Consider the following 16,787-nt stretch of genomic DNA (forward strand, 5'->3'; position numbering starts at 1 on the left):
GTGGAAGCAGTTAACAGTGGAATGAGGATTTTGTAGCAGAGGAGTATTTTGTTTAAGTGTTGTATTATTGCAAGTTGTAAATGTGGTGATAGTAGTATCTGTAAAATATTTAATTTAAAAATGCATTGGTTTTGTTAGCTTGTGTTACAACATATGTTCTTTACTTAGTTGTAAGATGTATCTACATAGAACTGGATTTCTGATCTTCTTTGTTGATGTTTTTTCTGTTATATAGACCCAAAATAAACTATATCCTGCAATATAATGCACTAGGAAGTATAAATTCTTGTTTAGACTATAAGGTTGCATCGTTTAGTTATGTAAAGCTGCATTAAACAATGAAATATTTGACCGGGGCTAAAACTAAATAGACACTGCCATGGTGACCACCACAGGCTTTTACTTTGGAGGCTTGCCAACTTCCGCTTAACTTCCGTTTATGGATTTGACGCAAATTCCGGCCGCCAACACCGACAGCACTTTTTCGCGGTAAAATGAAATGGACGTAAGACGTTGGTCAGATTTCTTCCTCATTTCTACTGTTAAACTTGTAGCTGATTGTTCTTGCTAGTACTTAATAATCGCAATTGTTAAGAGAATTAGGTCGTCGACGTTGCTATGAAGTGAGAGCAAAGCTAGCTACCGAAGTATCAAAACATTAGCATCGTGCATAACGCTGTATTGTCCGACGTTAGTAACTGTAAAGCGTAAAACAATGGCATTAGTGACCGGAGAGAGCCTAAAATCAGAGCTGGAAGTGTTCGACATACCCTGCGAAGATGAGTCCGTCCTTGACAAGAGTAAGTAGCTAACAAGAGCTAGATCTTCTGTCAGTTAGCAAGTAGTTTGATAAGAATGCCATTAGAAACAGCCAACAAGATGTAGCGTTACATTTTTATAGTCCTAGTCAGATTATCGTTACATCTCATTTTCTACCTTCTCTTCCTGCTGTCCGTCATATGTCTTCTGTCCCTCAGTGGTGGAGCAGTGTATCTGTAACAGGATACAAGCAGATGACATGGTGCTGGAGTGGGTGGCCTACAGCACCACAAAAAATGGACTAAAACTAACTGTGGACACCCTGGAGCAGTTTGAGCATGAGGTAACATGGAACTGATTGTTCATATTTTTCAAATTGATCATGGTATGTTCAATAAGGCATGTTTCTTTTTGTGACAGAAGCAGTTGTCACATGTGTTACTGATATTACTGCTTTCTACTTGGCTCTCAATCACACCAATGTTTGTATTTACAGTGTGTTAATTTTCTTTGCAGGTGTTAAACAAGAAGAACAAATGCAAGCAAAGCTTCAGAAAGGAAGAAACTCATAACAGAACCAGAGATATCCACACAATACAGGACTTGTATCCTTCACAGTGAACTCTTCACACTTGACTATCCAGCAGCTTCTCTTTCTGAATTTATCTGTTGTCTATCACAAGTCTCTGGTCATGCCATTGTGTTATGGTCCTTGACATCATTTGTTCAGAATCAAAGCTGAGGAAGAGGAGGACGATCTACTGGACTCCTACTCTACTCCTGCTAAGGTATGCCGTCACTGTGGACTTTAGCGTTTCTGTTGAAATATACACATTTAAAGCTAAATGAACTAGGTCCCATATGTGCCCTGTCCTGACTGTGTGTGCGTGTGTGTGTAGGGCTCTCAGAAGCGAGCACTGACCACCCCTGAACACCCTCAATCAAAAAGAAGTGCAGCTCTGCTGGCCAGCCCAGGCCTGCTGCTGTCTCCTGCCATCCTTTCTCCCAGGTACTCAGCAACTGAGCTGAAACATGTAGTGCTTCCTAGTTTTGATGATGCTCTCCTGTTAACAAGTTTTCATGGCTAATTTTCTGTATTATTGTAGTAGTCTTCTCTTATTTATTTTGCTCTTTTATAGTAATAGCAAATGTCATGTATCACTTTTCAAAGCAAGTTAAAAATTCTGAGCAATTAAACAAGCATAGGTTGCATAATAGTGGTAAGAAACCAAACAAATGCGGGTCAAGTCTTACAAAATTACATATTTGTATAAGTGGATTTTCATATGCATTTTCTTGTCTTATTTAATTATTTGAAGTGAAGACAGTGCATAATCTCAGGGCCATGACTTGTTGAGATTGACATTTGTAGCACTGTGACCCGATTATGCCCTCAATCCCATCTCTCTCTTAAAGTTCAACACCGTCACAGAAGTACAGCCAGCGAGGAGGGAAAGGGGAGGTGGTGGCTACATTTGGGGCTGTGCAGGGCACCCGCTGGGCAGGCAGGAAGGCTCTGAGTGCAGACATCCAGGTGGAGCTGCTGGAAGGGCCTGAAGACTCGCTCCGCTGCAGCTACAAGTACATGTTCCAGAGGCTGCGCGATGTTCGAAACGGTGAGACAGAAAAATTAATGAAACTACTTTGGATGGAAAGTTGTTTATTTCACAGCTGCAGTTCATTTATATGTTTCTAAGTGTATCTCAGCTCCGATAAATATAAACAGTAGATATGAGTACACATTATTTGAAGTTGAACATCTTTGTGTGTATTTCCCCAGTGCTGACGGAGAAGATAGAGGAGCTCGGCGAGGGTCTCAGGTCTCACTTCCACATCGAAGAGTTCTCCCCCGTCTCTCTGCCTGCCCAGGTACACAGGTGTTTCTGAAAGTTTTGCAAACATCACATGTTTAATTTATAATTTAATATTTTAGTCAGAAAAAGCTTTATTCGTAATTGGGAAGCTGATAGATTTACTAGCTTTTTTTGAACACTAAACCAATAAACCAGGCTACAGTTTTACTCTGAACTGATTATTGCTACACTTTGTGCATTTGGATCAACTGTTGAATATGATTGAACTTAAATGCTGGAAAATGTTGGCGATGAATATGAATTTTCCCATGTATCATAGACTGGTTGGAGAATAGTTAAGGTATGTGGATCCCTGCAGCTTGAACATGCTAATGTTGATTATTTATTGCGAGGAATTAATTAAATGCTTAGCTAGAATGTATTAAAAACGTATTTGTGCAATTATTTCCTGCCTGCTGAGTTTGTCATGTTCTCTTCACCTGTAGGACAGTATAACAGTATTGGGTCAAGTTTGCTGCGACAGTAACGGCAAACTGAATGCACAGTCGGTTCTGTTGGAGGCGGGACCAGAGCAGGGTGGTCAGCAAGTACCTGTTGACCTATCAGAGCTTAAAGAATACTCCCTGTTTCCTGGTCAGGTGAGAAATGGAAACCTGTCTTGGCAAATGAAGCTAGACATGGCTCTGCTTTAAAAGTCTTTTAACTGTATTTATTAAATCAAATGTTTCTAATTCTCCACTAAGAATCACATCTAACTGTGCATGCTGTCATTTCAAGCCACTAGGCTAGAGTGCATTGTGAGTGCAGTATTAATAAGTGGTGGTCTCTCCTTTTCCTGTGCACTAAGGTTTGTGTGCAGCAGGTTACATGGCCACCAAGAGTAACAGAGCATGCCAAGGACCCTGGGCATGAGACTCCCCCAGGGTCTGACCGAGAACTCTGACAACCATTCAACAATTCCCACATAAGACTAAATAATGGTCTGAAGCTACATTGCTGGAAGCATTTATCTCCTCCTCTCTTCTCTCCGCTCAGGTGGTCGTGATTGAGGGGATGAACACAACAGGCAGAAAACTGATGGCTTCCAAACTCTATGAGGTCAGCAAGTTCTGTTGCATAAAGTAAAAATTCCTTTACACAGCAAAGTTTGCTTGAAATATTGTTTCAAAATTCAGATGAGTGTCCCAACCTTCAGTGCTGGGGCCTGTTTGTGTTTCTCCTGTTAATAGTTATATGCTTTTTAGGGAGTCCCTCTTCCTTTCTACACTTCCGAGGTGAAAATGGAGATGGATGAAGGTAACGAATGATTTTGGCTAATGTTTGTATCAGAGCATCCTGTTAATGGCACACAACTTTCTGTATATCTGTAAAATGTTCTGTAAATCTACTGATTAGATTTATAGATGTACATCCTTAAAAGTTTGAACTACAGCAGCACTGACTGTGCGGTCTGCTTGTGACACACTTCTCATGTGATTGCAGAGCCTATGAATGTCCTGGTGGCATGCGGACCGTACGCTCCCTCGGACAGTCTGACCTTTGACCCTCTGCTGGACCTAATCAACGTCATTGTCAGGGATCGTCCTGATGTCTGCCTGCTGGTATAGTGACTATTGATTTATTTATTTGCTGTATCTGAATCAGTAGCTCTTCCGGTCATCACATGACTGCCTGTTATGTTTGGGTTTTCTAATCCTCCCTTCTCTCCTCCAGCTGGGCCCATTTGTGGATTCCAAACATGAACAAATTGAGGTGTGTTCTGATCTGATGTTCTGCATTTTAGAACAAATTTAAAGCTCTTCATACAAAGTCAGTACGTGGTGATGAGAACTCCTTTTGTTCAACATGTTAACTGCTTGTGTCAAGCTCTTCAAATGAAGCTGGTTCATCATGAGTGTGTGTGACCATCTCTATCTCCACCTGTTTCTTAAACAGAAAGCTCAGATGACCGAGACGTTTGAGGCCGTTTTCTCAAGATGCGTTGAAAGCGTCGTAGATGGAACCAAAAGGTGAGTCTCACACTGCATCTCTGCTTCCTATGATTCCACAATGATTCCACTAGTTAAGCTCTGTTGGACCTCCAAAGAGCAGCACGGTACCTTGTCATGTGGTCTAATCTGAATTCCTTACTGTAATGAAGCCTAATGTTTTCTTTTATCCAGTGTTGGCTGTCGCCTGGTGTTTGTGCCCTCTCAGAGAGACATCCACCATCATTTCATCTACCCTCAGCCTCCCTTCACCCTGCCAAACCTCAGCAAGGACCAGGCCCAGGTCTGACACACAAGGACCTGATTGTATATGTAAACTAAATAAACTGCCATGCTTGTTAGTGATCATGGCAAGCCTCATTGTAATAGTACAGGTTTAAGCTTTGGCTTTCACAAGTCTCAAAGTAGCTAAAGTGACAAGTCTTATGTAGTGTTTCTCTTCCCACTCTGCAGCGTGTCACCCTGGTCCCTGACCCCTGCACCCTGCTGATCGACGGTGTCACCTTTGGCTTGACGTCCACTGACATCCTGTTCCACATGAGTGCGGAGGTGATCAGCTGGTGAGGAAGACTGTGTGCCGAAATGACCGTTTCTAATGTTCGCATACCTTCGTCCAGCAAAGGAGCTCAATTAGAAATTCATTCAACAAAATTTGTTAAACCTTTCCGTCCCTGGCCAAAAACTGCCCAAAACTGACGTGAATAGTCAAAGTCAAGGTTTATAATTGTTCATGTACGAATGTAGAATTGCAGTTTGCCGGAAAAAGCTAGATTTCTGTGAGAGTTTACTCAAATTCCAGACGCATTTGTTGCATGGTATTATATATTTCAGTAAGTCACTGTAATGAATTGTGTTGCAGCGGCGCTGGATCGGACAGATTTTCACGCATTCTGAAACACATGCTGACCCAGAGGAGGTAGGAGGCCTGAATTATTTTGCTTGTTCTTACCATTTTGAAGACTGATTGGCCAACATTGCTGACCGGCCATGTTTGTGTTTTCACCTCAGTTACTACCCGCTGTACCCGCCCGTGGAGGAGGTGAACATGGATTATGAGAAGTTCCAGAGCTTCGGTCAGATGCCGCTCACCCCCGACGTTCTCATCATTCCTTCTGAGCTGCGCTACTTTATAAAGGTACCGAACTGCTCTTTCTGTTAACAGCCTTTTCACATAACATTCAGGTTCAATTATTAATTACAAGATCAGCAGTCATTTATTGCATTGTCAATATAAAACAAGTGCAGCTTTAAGTAAAAAAAAAAAAAAAAAGTCAAATGATGATGATGGGCCTTTTCTGTTTTGATCATTTACACTTAATGTCTTTTAAACCTCTTCTCCACCTCCGTCCTCAGGACGTGGTCGGCTGCGTGTGTGTCAATCCTGGACGGCTGACCAAAGGCCAGGTGGGCGGGACCTACGGCAGGCTGCTCATCCAGCGCAGCACCACATCACTGGAGGGGAAGAGAGTGAGCCCCTGTTCGGCTGCTCAGGTGGTGAAAATCTGAAAGGAGATGAAGACTTTTGGATGCTCGTTGTCAGCTGAAATGAGCTGACGTGACCAGGGCTGCGCTCTGTAGGCACAGATGTAAAATATGTTAAAACAATTCACTGTACTGCTGAAATCCTTTGGTTTATTTTTATATGAGACACACGTTGTGTTGTGGAATATTAGTCACTCAGAAACAACAACAATAATCTCTTTTCAATAAATTATTGTAGCCCTTTGTACAATTTCCTTTCCTGTCAGTCAGAGCATTGTATCCATTTCTCTGGTTCTCATTGGAGGAGAAAGAAAAAAAAAAAAACTGCTGAAAAATGTCTTTTGTACTTCATTTTGTCATAAAATAGAATAAAAAAAATTATTGTTTAACATATGTAAGTTTAATGTAGTGGAGTTAATCCAAGTGAGATTTGGAATTATTGGATTCAAATTATGTAACATTCAGATATCTCACTAATCAAACGGCAGAAAACAAACAACTTTAACAGGCTGTTTCATCTTCTTTTTCATGTTTGATGTTTTAAATAAACTAAATTCTCTTTGACTGAGGGACAGTTTTGTCCTGTATTCTCAGGGTTTAGGCAGACCAACAGATTTAGTCATAAAAGTCGTCAAACTCCTCAGAGTCACTTGGGTGATCCGTCTTTGTCGTTCTGGCCTCCTCCATTTGAAAAATCTCCACCTTATCACAGGTTGCTGGAAAAGAAATTGAGCGAGGATCAGAATATCATTTAAAAAACATGAGGGTTTTTTTCTGTATACGCAGCTTATCTCATGATTGTAACGATACCTTTGGGTTTCTCATCCGCTCTCAGGTCCTTTTCTCTGAAAGCATAAAACAGAAAATAAGCTGTATTTCAGGATCTAGTTTTTTCCCGTCAGTCATAAAAACAGCTCTCACCCTTTTTTCTGTGACTGTTCTTGAGGTGCAAGAAGATGCTCAATGTCCTCATCACTGAACTCATTTGAGTCATCGTCAGAGGATCCTGTTTTACTCCCCTCCTCCTCATCATCATCTTCACTTGCCTCTTCAGGGATAATGTGCATCTTTTTGGATCTGAAAACAACAGGTTGCATTTAACTTGTGTGATTTTAAAGTAAGATCATTGAATTATCTAATTATCTTACTTGTTCTGTGGTGAGATGATACTGTCCTCTGAATCTCTCTCATCCTCTGCTTCTGCTGCTTCATCCCTTCTCTGCTCCTCCTCCTCATCTGACTCCCCATCCTCCTCCATTTGGTCCTCACCTCCTTCGCACTCCTCCTCATCCACCTCTTCATCCTGTGACGATGCGGAGTCCTGTTTTCCGTTCTCTTCGTCTTCATTCTTCAACCTGTCTGAGGTTTCTTCCTGATCGTCCTCTGACTCCCGCTCCTCTATCTCTTCCTCTTCTTCCTCTGTTGTGTTCTTTATTTCTGAAGCCTCATCATCATCCTCCACACCTCTCCCCTCTTGCTCTTCATCTCTCTGACTGTCCTTCTTTTCTTCACCATCACCCTCGCCTTCATCTTCCTCTCCCTCTCCCAGATTTTTCTCATGTTCCCCGTCCTCCTCACCCTTTTCTCCTGCACTGCTTTCTTCAGAGCTACTCTCCTCCTTCTCTATTTCATCTCCACCTCCATTCTTTATGCTAACGCTCCCTGATTCCTCCTCCCTCTGGGATCCCAACTCCTCTCTACAGCTCTCTGATTTGTTGTCAGGACTTCGGTCCCTCGCCTCTTCGCTCCTGGATTCCTCAGCAGTCGACTGACTCTCTCCTTTGTCACTCCCTGAGTCATCTCCATTGCTCCTGCTCTTTTCCTTCACCACATTTTCAGACCTCGGTGGCCCAACAGCAAGTCCAGCACTTCTCCTTCTCCTACCAGTGCTGGTTCTGCTTTTCTCTGATGAGGCCTCACTCTCTGAGCTTTGGGCCACTGTGACTGCAGCAGTGATGATGGCACTGGAAGTCCTGCATGACCTGAAAGGGGGATGCATGAATATCGATGTACAGATTAAGATATATTAGTGGATTTATATAGCAGGCAGAACATAGATCAGTGGTTTCCAACATGGGGGTTGTCAACATTACAACTGCACATTTCTTTGCAGAGAGCACTGCCTCTTCTTGGGTGAATGTTTCGGAATTCATTATAAATTAGCAAAGGTTTACTTTGTTTCAAAATGCAAAGAAAAAGTTACAGTAGGTTGCCCCCTAATTTTTAGGTTGTATCTATATTGTGTGTGTGGTCTGGGCTGCAGAGATCCACACAAGACACAGTGGGAATCCTGATAGAAGAAATTAAGTTTAACTGTTTACAACTTTGACATTTAACCTGTGACAAAAACTGGATGTATGCACATAAACATTGATAATGGGCACACTGGGCCCTTTTTTCTGTGTGTAATGGAGTACCGAGCAGGTTGGTGCAGGACACTGGGAAGGTACATGGGTTGTAACAAGCAGTCATCTGTCGAGAACATGACTTACTCCTGAGAGCTGCATCTTTCTCTGTCTGAGGAGGGACGTTGTGATCTTCCTCTCTTCTCTTTCTTCTTCCTCTTCTCGCTGCTCGTCTGACTGAACTCCTTGCTGCTCTCACTGCTCTCTGCAGGGCCGCTGGACAGGCGAACTAAGCACAGTATGTACACATACAGAGGTGGAGGGAAATACGTGCTCAGGAAGATGAATGCAAAAGCAAACTGAGCCAACACTGAAGTTCAACTCATCGTATTTTCTTTTCCCACCTGGTTTGATGTCCAGTTCCTGGGATAAACAGCTGCTCCTGGTCCCACCACCTCTCTCTCTCTTTGGGCTCGGTGCGCTGCTCCTCTCGGCCTGCCCCCCTGCAACCTGCGACACTCCCCTCTCAGGAGGCGGCTCCTCCGTGTAGAGCTGCCCCCACAGAGCCTCACAGCCTGGAGGGATTCCAGTCGTCCAGGACCAGGAGTAGTCAGGCTGTGGGGAGGCCTGGCCTGGTGGATTCTGCGTGGGCCAGGGGTGATGATGATGAGGCGTGGAGGCGAGCTGGAATGGTTGTGGAAAGATGGGTGGTGGGGGGACAGATGGAGGGACATGAGGGGAGCCATGAAGTTGATAGGGCACTCTGATGGGAAACCTAGGCATCTGGGTCTGCCAGGAAGACTGCATGTAGGGGAGATGAGAGGAGCCATCCTGGCTGATTTGGCTGTAGTGCTTTTGAGGTGGTTTAGTGGTAGGGCCTGCCAACAAAGATGTATATTAGATAGGAACACAGCATTAAACTTAGGAATAATTGAGACCATAATAAAGACAGTAAGGACCAGGACAAACCTTTTGAAAGAAAAGTCTGATCTGCAGTGGATTTTGTCATTTGATCATCTGTGTTCTTTAGACATGACTTCAAATACTCCTCCATCCTCTGTAAAACAAACAGTCTTTTAGCACAAAGATTGAGCTGTGTGGCGTGCAGCAAAAGGTCAACAGAAATGTGTTTGAACACGTATCATGATTAGTGATGCAAAATTGTGAATTGCCTTTACCTTCCTGTGAGCAGACTGTGTTTTCTCCTTGAGTTGCTTCTGCCAGCGGGGGGCGCTCTCCTCCAGGTACCGTTCATACTCCATCTGAAGTGGGGTTAGAGGTCAAGAAGAAGGTTCAGCACCAGAGCTTCACAGAGGGTGGAGTTAAGCACAGGTATGAAGTGTGAATTTAGTGACCAGGCTTCCTTCCCTGAACTACTTCAAAATTCTACTTGTGTGTGTGTGTGTGTGTGTGTGTGTGTGTGTGTGTGTGTGTGTGTGTGTGTGTGTGTGTGTGTGTGTGTGTGTGTGCGCGCGCACGTGCACCCTAATAGTTTTCATGGCAGCAGTGAGGGTTAACATCTCTCTCAGTGAGTCCTGGGCTTCCTCAAACTGCTGCAACAGCTGCCTGTTGTGCTGTTGGGCTGTAAGCTCTCTCTCCTTCAGCTCCTGCCAGCGCTGCTGCAGATGCATCGCCCTGCGTAGGTGACACACACACACAAACACGCAGTCACAGATGAAAAACATTCACACCAACACACATAATGTTGTACAGTGCAAGCATCTTGCTGCCTGCCTTTGTCTTTGTGCTCTTACATATGTTGATGACTCTGAGGAGTTGAAAAGTCATCTTGCAACAGAATTGGCCTGTTGACACTGTAAGAAGAAGCAATGTATCATAATACAGGATCATAATAAACAATGATACACACACACACACACACACACACATTCACTGACAGTAATATTGTGTGTGTATATATAAATATCCTCTTCACCTCCTGAAGAGGTTCAGTGCAGTACTTCAGCAATATTGCATTTATAAAAATTCAATTCAATTTAACCAAGACTACACTGTGGGCTCCCTCTTAAGTGCCACACTGTACAAATCCCTCTATAATTCCATTGCCATTGTGGTTATTTTTGTTAGGAATGGATATTGTATTTACTGACTACATGTTGATGTAAAAAAAAAAAAAAAAAAGGTTCAAACCCATAATTACCACTCCCTGGCTCCATGGCTGCATTTGTTGATCTTACCTCTGTTTTAGACCGTGCTGTCTTTGTTTTGTGAAAGTGTTTCTTTCTCTGCCGGTCAGATGCCCAAGAGACAGTAAATTCTCCTTTGGTGCGGCCATGACTGCAGGATTTCAGTGGATGCAGAGATTATCAAGGATTAAGGTCTGTGCTTTGCGGGGGGAGGGACCTGCTGCCAATCCACACAGGGGCGCGGTAGTGTGGTTAAACAGTAGTGAGAGCTGATTTAATGCTATGTCAATATGTGATCCAAACTAATTTCTGCTACTTGGAGGAGTGCAGCAAACATCACTGCACTTCCATCTGAGAATCTTCAACTTAATATAATAAAACTCGGAAAGGTAAGGCACCTTAAATGTACTGAGCCCTCTGTTAAAGTCTGTAGGCTAGTAAAATATTATTTTAATAATGAAAAATACCTAATTTTCACAACAGGTATCAATTTTACCAGGCTACTTTTCAAAAACTTATACTGGTGAATCAGAGTAATAATAATAATATTAAACTTTAGTTATATAGCACCTCTCATACAAGAATTGCAGTTCAAAGTGCTTTACAACAAATAAATCACATCTACCAAGTGCTTCACATTAAAAAGACATAGAATGAATGTAAAATGAGGGATAGACACTTAATGTTAAATAAGATGGAGAATAAAACCAACCTGATAGGAACTCTAAAAAATAGATAAAACTAAGGATGGAATTAGGAGCACTAAACGTCTCAAAAACTCTCATTCCTTTAATACTATCGCAGTCAGCAATTTGGGAGATAGAAAATTCAAGTGCTTGTCAGGCATATAGAAACTTGCATTGTCCGTCATCACAAATGATAACAGTTTAGACAGACTCACATATTAAAAGAAAGTGATTCATGAGGAGGTGGAAGTAGACAGGGGCCAGGAACGTGCCAGGAACCTTGTATTATTTAAGAAATTTAAATGAGATGCTTTCGGGGGGCTGTCAAGGCGTTTCCTTATTCTACGAAGTGTAAGCGGAACCTTAGTATGTTGTTGCACTGCGGATGTATTTTCGTGTAGCACTTGATAGCAGAAACTCGATTGCGCCCAGTTACACAGACCGTGGTAGGGAAAGGAGTTTAGGGAGAGTTCAAGCGGCACATTTCAGCTCTTGCATTACATGAATTTGTACGCAAGACATATCAGGTGTTTCTGATGTCGTGTGGTTAATTTAAGGTAGGAGAGAAAGCTAACGGAGCTGTTATTTGGCTAACTCAGCTAACCAACGGATACCGCAGTGTGTCTGTCAGACCAGTCCCAGCGCCCTTTGAGCTGAGCCGTGATCCAAACATCACGGAGAGGTGGACGGACAGGAAACATGACGAGTTTTGCCAGTAAAGTGTTTTGCAGGGTCGAGAGGCTTTGTCAGCACCTCCCCGTGGTCCTCAACACCTTCCTGGTCTTCTCCATCACCGGGGAGGTGAGCTACCTGGTGTTGGTCGAGGCTCCGCTGGAGGCGGAACAGAAAAAGACGGTGTGGTCCACCTGGTGGAAAGCGGTCCACCTGCTGGCGCAGTACTTCATGCTGGGAAACATCTGCTGGAACGCCCTGCTCTTCCTCAGAACCAGCCCCAGCATCAAGGGGGTGTTCCTGGGAGGAGAGGGCATGGGACAGGGATGGAGGTATGGAAAGTGTATGCACAGAGTATGGAAATGATGGGGGGAAAAAAGCAGGAAATGTTAGAAGGAAATCTAGCCTCTCCTGACACCGAAAACAGGTGATCTGAATTATAGATTACCTGTTCCCGTAAAATGGGATTCTAATAACTTTGAATGATTAGAGGAACTACAGAAAGGGTGTTTTTTTTCACAGATGTACTCATAATATTTAACATTTTTTCCTAGCATGAGCTTCATGTGAATTATTAGCCCCAACTGATGTTCACAGTCTGTGTTTGTCAGTGGGATTAATGAAATGCTTATTATGAGCCAAGTTCATCTGTGAAATGTTGTTTAGGAGCATGTCTGACCGTAATGATAGTATTTTCCCTTTTCTATATTCCACATAGGTACTGTTATACATGCGAGACACACACTCCTCCTCGCTGCTCCCACTGCTACGACTGCAAAGTGTGTGTGCTGCGGCGGGATCACCACTGCGTCTTTTTTGGCCAGTGTGTGGGCTTCCGTAACTACCGTTACTTCCTGAGCTGCTTGTTGTTCATGTGGTCTGGGCTCCTGTATGCCACTCTGATGAACGCAGAGGTCTTCATTGTCATACTGAAGGAGGGTGTAACTGTGCACAGCGTCCTGCTGCTGCTCATACCCTGGATCATGCTGGTTTCAGGTAGGACCTGTTTTTTCCCATATTGGTTGTCCAGTTTCATGTAGCTGTGGTACTCAGTTGTACCCTATACACATGGATTGATATATTGTAATTTGTAAACTTTTCTGTATGAACTTTTAAAGTAAAGTGATGTGGAAGGCATTTTTTGTTTTTGTTTTTACTTTAAACCAGAGACAGTTTAGAAACGAGAGAGCACACTTAAGAATCATTTCCTGTATCTTTGTCATGTGGGTGCCACCACTGTCCCATCCCTTTAGGAGACAAGCAACAGGTCCTGAGTCTATTCACTCCAATGGAAGAAGTGAACATGGGCACAGATTATGACTGATTCTTTTGTCCCATAGTCACCTAATTAAATATTGGACCCATTTCTCACAAGCCACATATCTTCTGAACATCCCGACAATAAAAGGCAGTTTTTCAGGAAGACAAATCAGGGGGAATTAACTTTTTCCAAGACCCGTCTCTGTGTCGCTAACACTGGAATGAGCATATTTAGCTTATACTGTAATGTCAGAACATTAAAAATGCACAGTTTCCACAGAGATGGATGACTTCTTCAAATGTCTTGTTTTGTCTAACAACAGTCAAAAACATGGAAATATTCTATTTATAATGATACAAAACAGAGAAAAGCTGTAAGATGTTCACAGTGGAAAAGCTGGAGGAGGCAAATGTCTGACATCTTTTGTTTAAAAAAGGACACATACAATTAATTGATTATTAAAATAGTTGTCAGTTAAGTTTCTGGTGATGAGCTATTTAAGTAATTAAAGTTTGTTTTCAGCTCCTCTTGATCTTCTCTCAGGAGAAAAACCATCCTTGGTGGTTTTAACTGCACTTTTGCATTAAATTAAATTTACCCTCTTTTGTTTGTAATTTTTGCAACAGATTCAAATTTTAAATAATTTCAATTGTTCTGAAACTGAAACTATTTAAACACTCCATGACATGAACAATTTTATTTATATAGTCCAATATCACAAATCACAAATTACACATTGAGGACCAAACTGGGGAAAACAGTGAATGCAAACTCTGAATTACCAGGGACATTTTCTTTGCTTGTTTTTAATTGCTACCAACATTCGTTTGCAATGAGATGGATTCCAGAAATATAACCAAATCTATGTCACGTACAAATTTAACCTGACCTTGGTGCTGCTGTTCCTTCTCTCCCCAGGTCAGGTCTCAGCACGTGCCTTCGCCTTCGCCTTCATTGCTGACACATGTGTGGTGGGCTTCCTGCTGGTGTCCGCCTTCTTCTTCTTCCATCTCTTCCTGATGTTTCGGGGACAGACCACCAGGGAGTGGTATTCGACCCGCCGGCCCTACAGCCTTGGACTCCTGGGCAACTTGCGTCATGCTCTGGGCCTTCGCTGGTACCTCTGCTGGCTCTGCCCACTCATCCCATCACCTCTACCTGGAGATGGAATAAACTTCCAGGTCACGGGATCGCTGGAACCCACCCGGTAACAGCTGAAAGCCTGAATATTAACAGGCCGTGTGTCTTTATTTTCATGGTGATGGTTAATGTTATCAGGAGCAGCAGCAGGGAAGATCACCTCAGTTCAAGAAGAGGTAGCTTGGGATGGGAAGAAGCCAGAATAGTGTATGGTTGCTTAAGATATTACTGGGTATAAATGTCTACCAGTATCTTCTCTAGTAAATGCCATTACCTGTTCTTAGACAAAGAGGTTTTGGGTCTATTTTAGAAAGTACATTGACCTTGGCCTAAAGGTAACCTGTACACCCATTGAGGCTGGCCTCAAAATAGTAACACAAAACTATCAGTGTTCCTTTGGAATACTGAGCACTGAAAATGTACGTAAACAACACTTTAACGAGAATGTATTTTATTGATAATGGAAAATGTATAATTTTATCCTCTTAGGAGTAGCGATAATGACTACTTAAATGGGCCTTTCTCATACTGTTTATTTTGCCTAAATCTGAAGGTCATACAAATTTGGCCTGCACTGTTCCTGAATAAACTGTAGGATTATTTAGCACACCATCATTCGCCTCCTATCTAGCTACCAGGACGATGATGTGCTTGTGTTTTCCACTTGTCTATGTCCACATCCACCACATCCTGAGCTCTAGCTGAGTTTATTACACTGAGCTTTTTACTGGACATTGTTGTGGGATAATGAGAGCATGGAGGCGTGCTTCACAATGATGTAACAAGGACAACAAATGTAGAAGAAAACAATCAATAGAAATTGTGATGGGTGTGAAATCTAGTGTTGCCGTTTACAGACTAATGTAAAGTCTATCTACTGTATGGACATCCCATGTGAACAGTCTCTCCCCATATTTCGCATTATGTTCATGTTTCAGTCAGTAAGGGACCTCTACAAACCAAACTAACGTACAGTGTAGCACCACGACGTGTACTGACACAAGCAACTGCTGTGTCCCAATTCTCTACTACATGCCACTTGTACACAGTATATACAAATCTTTATAGCATTATATTTTTGCAGTTAGTATACAGGAAATCAACATACACAACTGTTTTTTACAATACTTTTGATACAATACTTGCGCTGTCAGAGACGTCAATCAAACTGTGACCTTTACAAAGTTTAAAAAAAGTTTAAATTAAAGTTTTTTTGTTTTTGTTTTCTGAGGTTCCTGGACTTGTTTCATCGGACTGCTTTGAGTATACTTCATTTTCTCACTTTTTTGTTGTTAACACATATTTTGATATGTAGTATGGATTTGGGACACAGCTAACATGTCTTACAGCATTTGATAACTCACAACAATCCTTTTTTCCCTCTTTTGGACTTTCGTAATTTTGATTCTCCTGGCCTTAAAATGTAGTGAAAAATGACAAGCCTTTGCATTGACAGGTGCTTTTACTTGTCCTACAGCCAAAAAATATTGTTTGTGTATTGTTACTTGTTTGATCAGCCTAATTCTTTCTTTTTTGTGCTACTTCATGTGGGTCACAAAATGTGATGTTTGGTTTTGCTGTTTGAAAGTGCTTCAAATAAATTGTGTTAATTTAATTGTATTATTTTGTAGTCTTAAAATTCTTTTGGTGTGCGTTGTACAGAGAAATTATTCAAAAAGTGCACAGACCACTTATCTTAATTAATCATCTGAGTCTTAGAACTTAAAATGACTTTGGAGTTTGATAGAGAGCGAGGATGCTCTCAAACTGGCTGTTTTAAAGTCCTGTAAGTGTGACCATAATTAATGCAGCTAGAGGAGATCTGGACCTCACCTGAGGAGGTCCCTAGAGGCATCAGTGTCCCTGTCAGATGGCATCATCACAACATAGTGACCGCAGGTTTGTCTTCTCCTGTTCGCCATTAATTTCTAAACTGTCACCGTTGCTGAGATGCTCATGGTGAAATGAGTCTGTCAGGGTAATGGCAGCCAGAACTACAATTTGCCTTAATATCATTGGTTTGGATTTACTTGCAGGTAGGGCAGTTTTGTTGCCCATTTTTTAGGGCAATATAGGTGTAAAACAGCCATGTGGTATATTTTTGTTAACTTCGAATTTGACATACAAGCGTAATGTTTGGCTCGCATACGTTAGCTAGCTAACAGAGACGTTAACGTTAGCTAATAATAGCATTTAGCTAGCTAACGAAAGTAAGTGAAAACGGGAAGGAAGGTCGTAAACAGGTAGTAATAAAATCACTCCCCATACACTTTAAAAAAATGTATATCTTAGCTTGCTAACAAATGTTGAGGTTACCGCAGATCTAACATAAGTTCATTTAACATTGGCTTTGGAAAGCAGCTCAAAAGTTGAGCTAGTTTTCAAACAGCCTTTTTTAAAAATGTAATTCAGTTATGCTAATCAGCTAGCTCATGTAGCATTACCGCGTTGGCTGGCTTTCAAACATGCAGATATAGCACAAGAGGGCGGTTA

At 42.1% G+C, this 16,787-nt stretch overlaps 2 protein-coding genes across 2 annotated transcripts; both read left to right on the forward strand.

The window, feature by feature from the left end:
* Window positions 1–472: 472 nt before the first annotated feature.
* On the forward strand, window positions 473–6,622 carry pola2 (polymerase (DNA directed), alpha 2). The gene is made up of 18 exons (XM_041944128.1): window positions 473–800; window positions 978–1,102; window positions 1,276–1,364; window positions 1,490–1,547; window positions 1,659–1,768; window positions 2,176–2,375; window positions 2,540–2,628; window positions 3,059–3,211; window positions 3,609–3,671; window positions 3,818–3,869; window positions 4,056–4,174; window positions 4,287–4,325; window positions 4,509–4,582; window positions 4,736–4,844; window positions 5,015–5,121; window positions 5,421–5,477; window positions 5,570–5,696; window positions 5,915–6,622. The coding sequence occupies exons 1-18, from the start codon at window positions 716–718 to the stop codon at window positions 6,065–6,067; spliced, it is 1,809 nt and encodes a 602-aa protein (XP_041800062.1). The 5' UTR covers window positions 473–715; the 3' UTR covers window positions 6,068–6,622.
* Window positions 6,623–11,637: 5,015 nt separating this feature from the next.
* Window positions 11,638–15,908, forward strand: zdhhc24 (zinc finger DHHC-type containing 24). The gene is made up of 3 exons (XM_041944361.1): window positions 11,638–12,225; window positions 12,612–12,889; window positions 14,073–15,908. The coding sequence occupies exons 1-3, from the start codon at window positions 11,921–11,923 to the stop codon at window positions 14,363–14,365; spliced, it is 876 nt and encodes a 291-aa protein (XP_041800295.1). The 5' UTR covers window positions 11,638–11,920; the 3' UTR covers window positions 14,366–15,908.
* The last annotated feature ends 879 nt before the right edge of the window (window positions 15,909–16,787 follow it).

This window comes from Chelmon rostratus, chromosome 9, assembly GCF_017976325.1.
Source record: "Chelmon rostratus isolate fCheRos1 chromosome 9, fCheRos1.pri, whole genome shotgun sequence".
Classification (NCBI taxonomy): Eukaryota; Metazoa; Chordata; class Actinopteri; order Chaetodontiformes; family Chaetodontidae; genus Chelmon; species Chelmon rostratus.

What these genes read in the sequence shown, in the direction of transcription:
- zdhhc24 (XM_041944361.1), top strand. Translation starts at nt 11,921, where the DNA reads ATGACGAGTTTTGCCAGTAAAGTGTTTTGCAGGGTCGAGAGGCTTTGT. An exon ending in GGCATGGGACAGGGATGGAG is followed by an intron (nt 12,226 to 12,611) that starts GTATGGAAAGTG and finishes TATTCCACATAG; the next exon opens with GTACTGTTATACATGCGAGA. An exon ending in CTGGATCATGCTGGTTTCAG is followed by an intron (nt 12,890 to 14,072) that starts GTAGGACCTGTT and finishes TTCTCTCCCCAG; the next exon opens with GTCAGGTCTCAGCACGTGCC.
- pola2 (XM_041944128.1), top strand. Translation starts at nt 716, where the DNA reads ATGGCATTAGTGACCGGAGAGAGCCTAAAATCAGAGCTGGAAGTGTTC. An exon ending in TGAGTCCGTCCTTGACAAGA is followed by an intron (nt 801 to 977) that starts GTAAGTAGCTAA and finishes TCTGTCCCTCAG; the next exon opens with TGGTGGAGCAGTGTATCTGT. An exon ending in GTCGTAGATGGAACCAAAAG is followed by an intron (nt 4,583 to 4,735) that starts GTGAGTCTCACA and finishes TCTTTTATCCAG; the next exon opens with TGTTGGCTGTCGCCTGGTGT.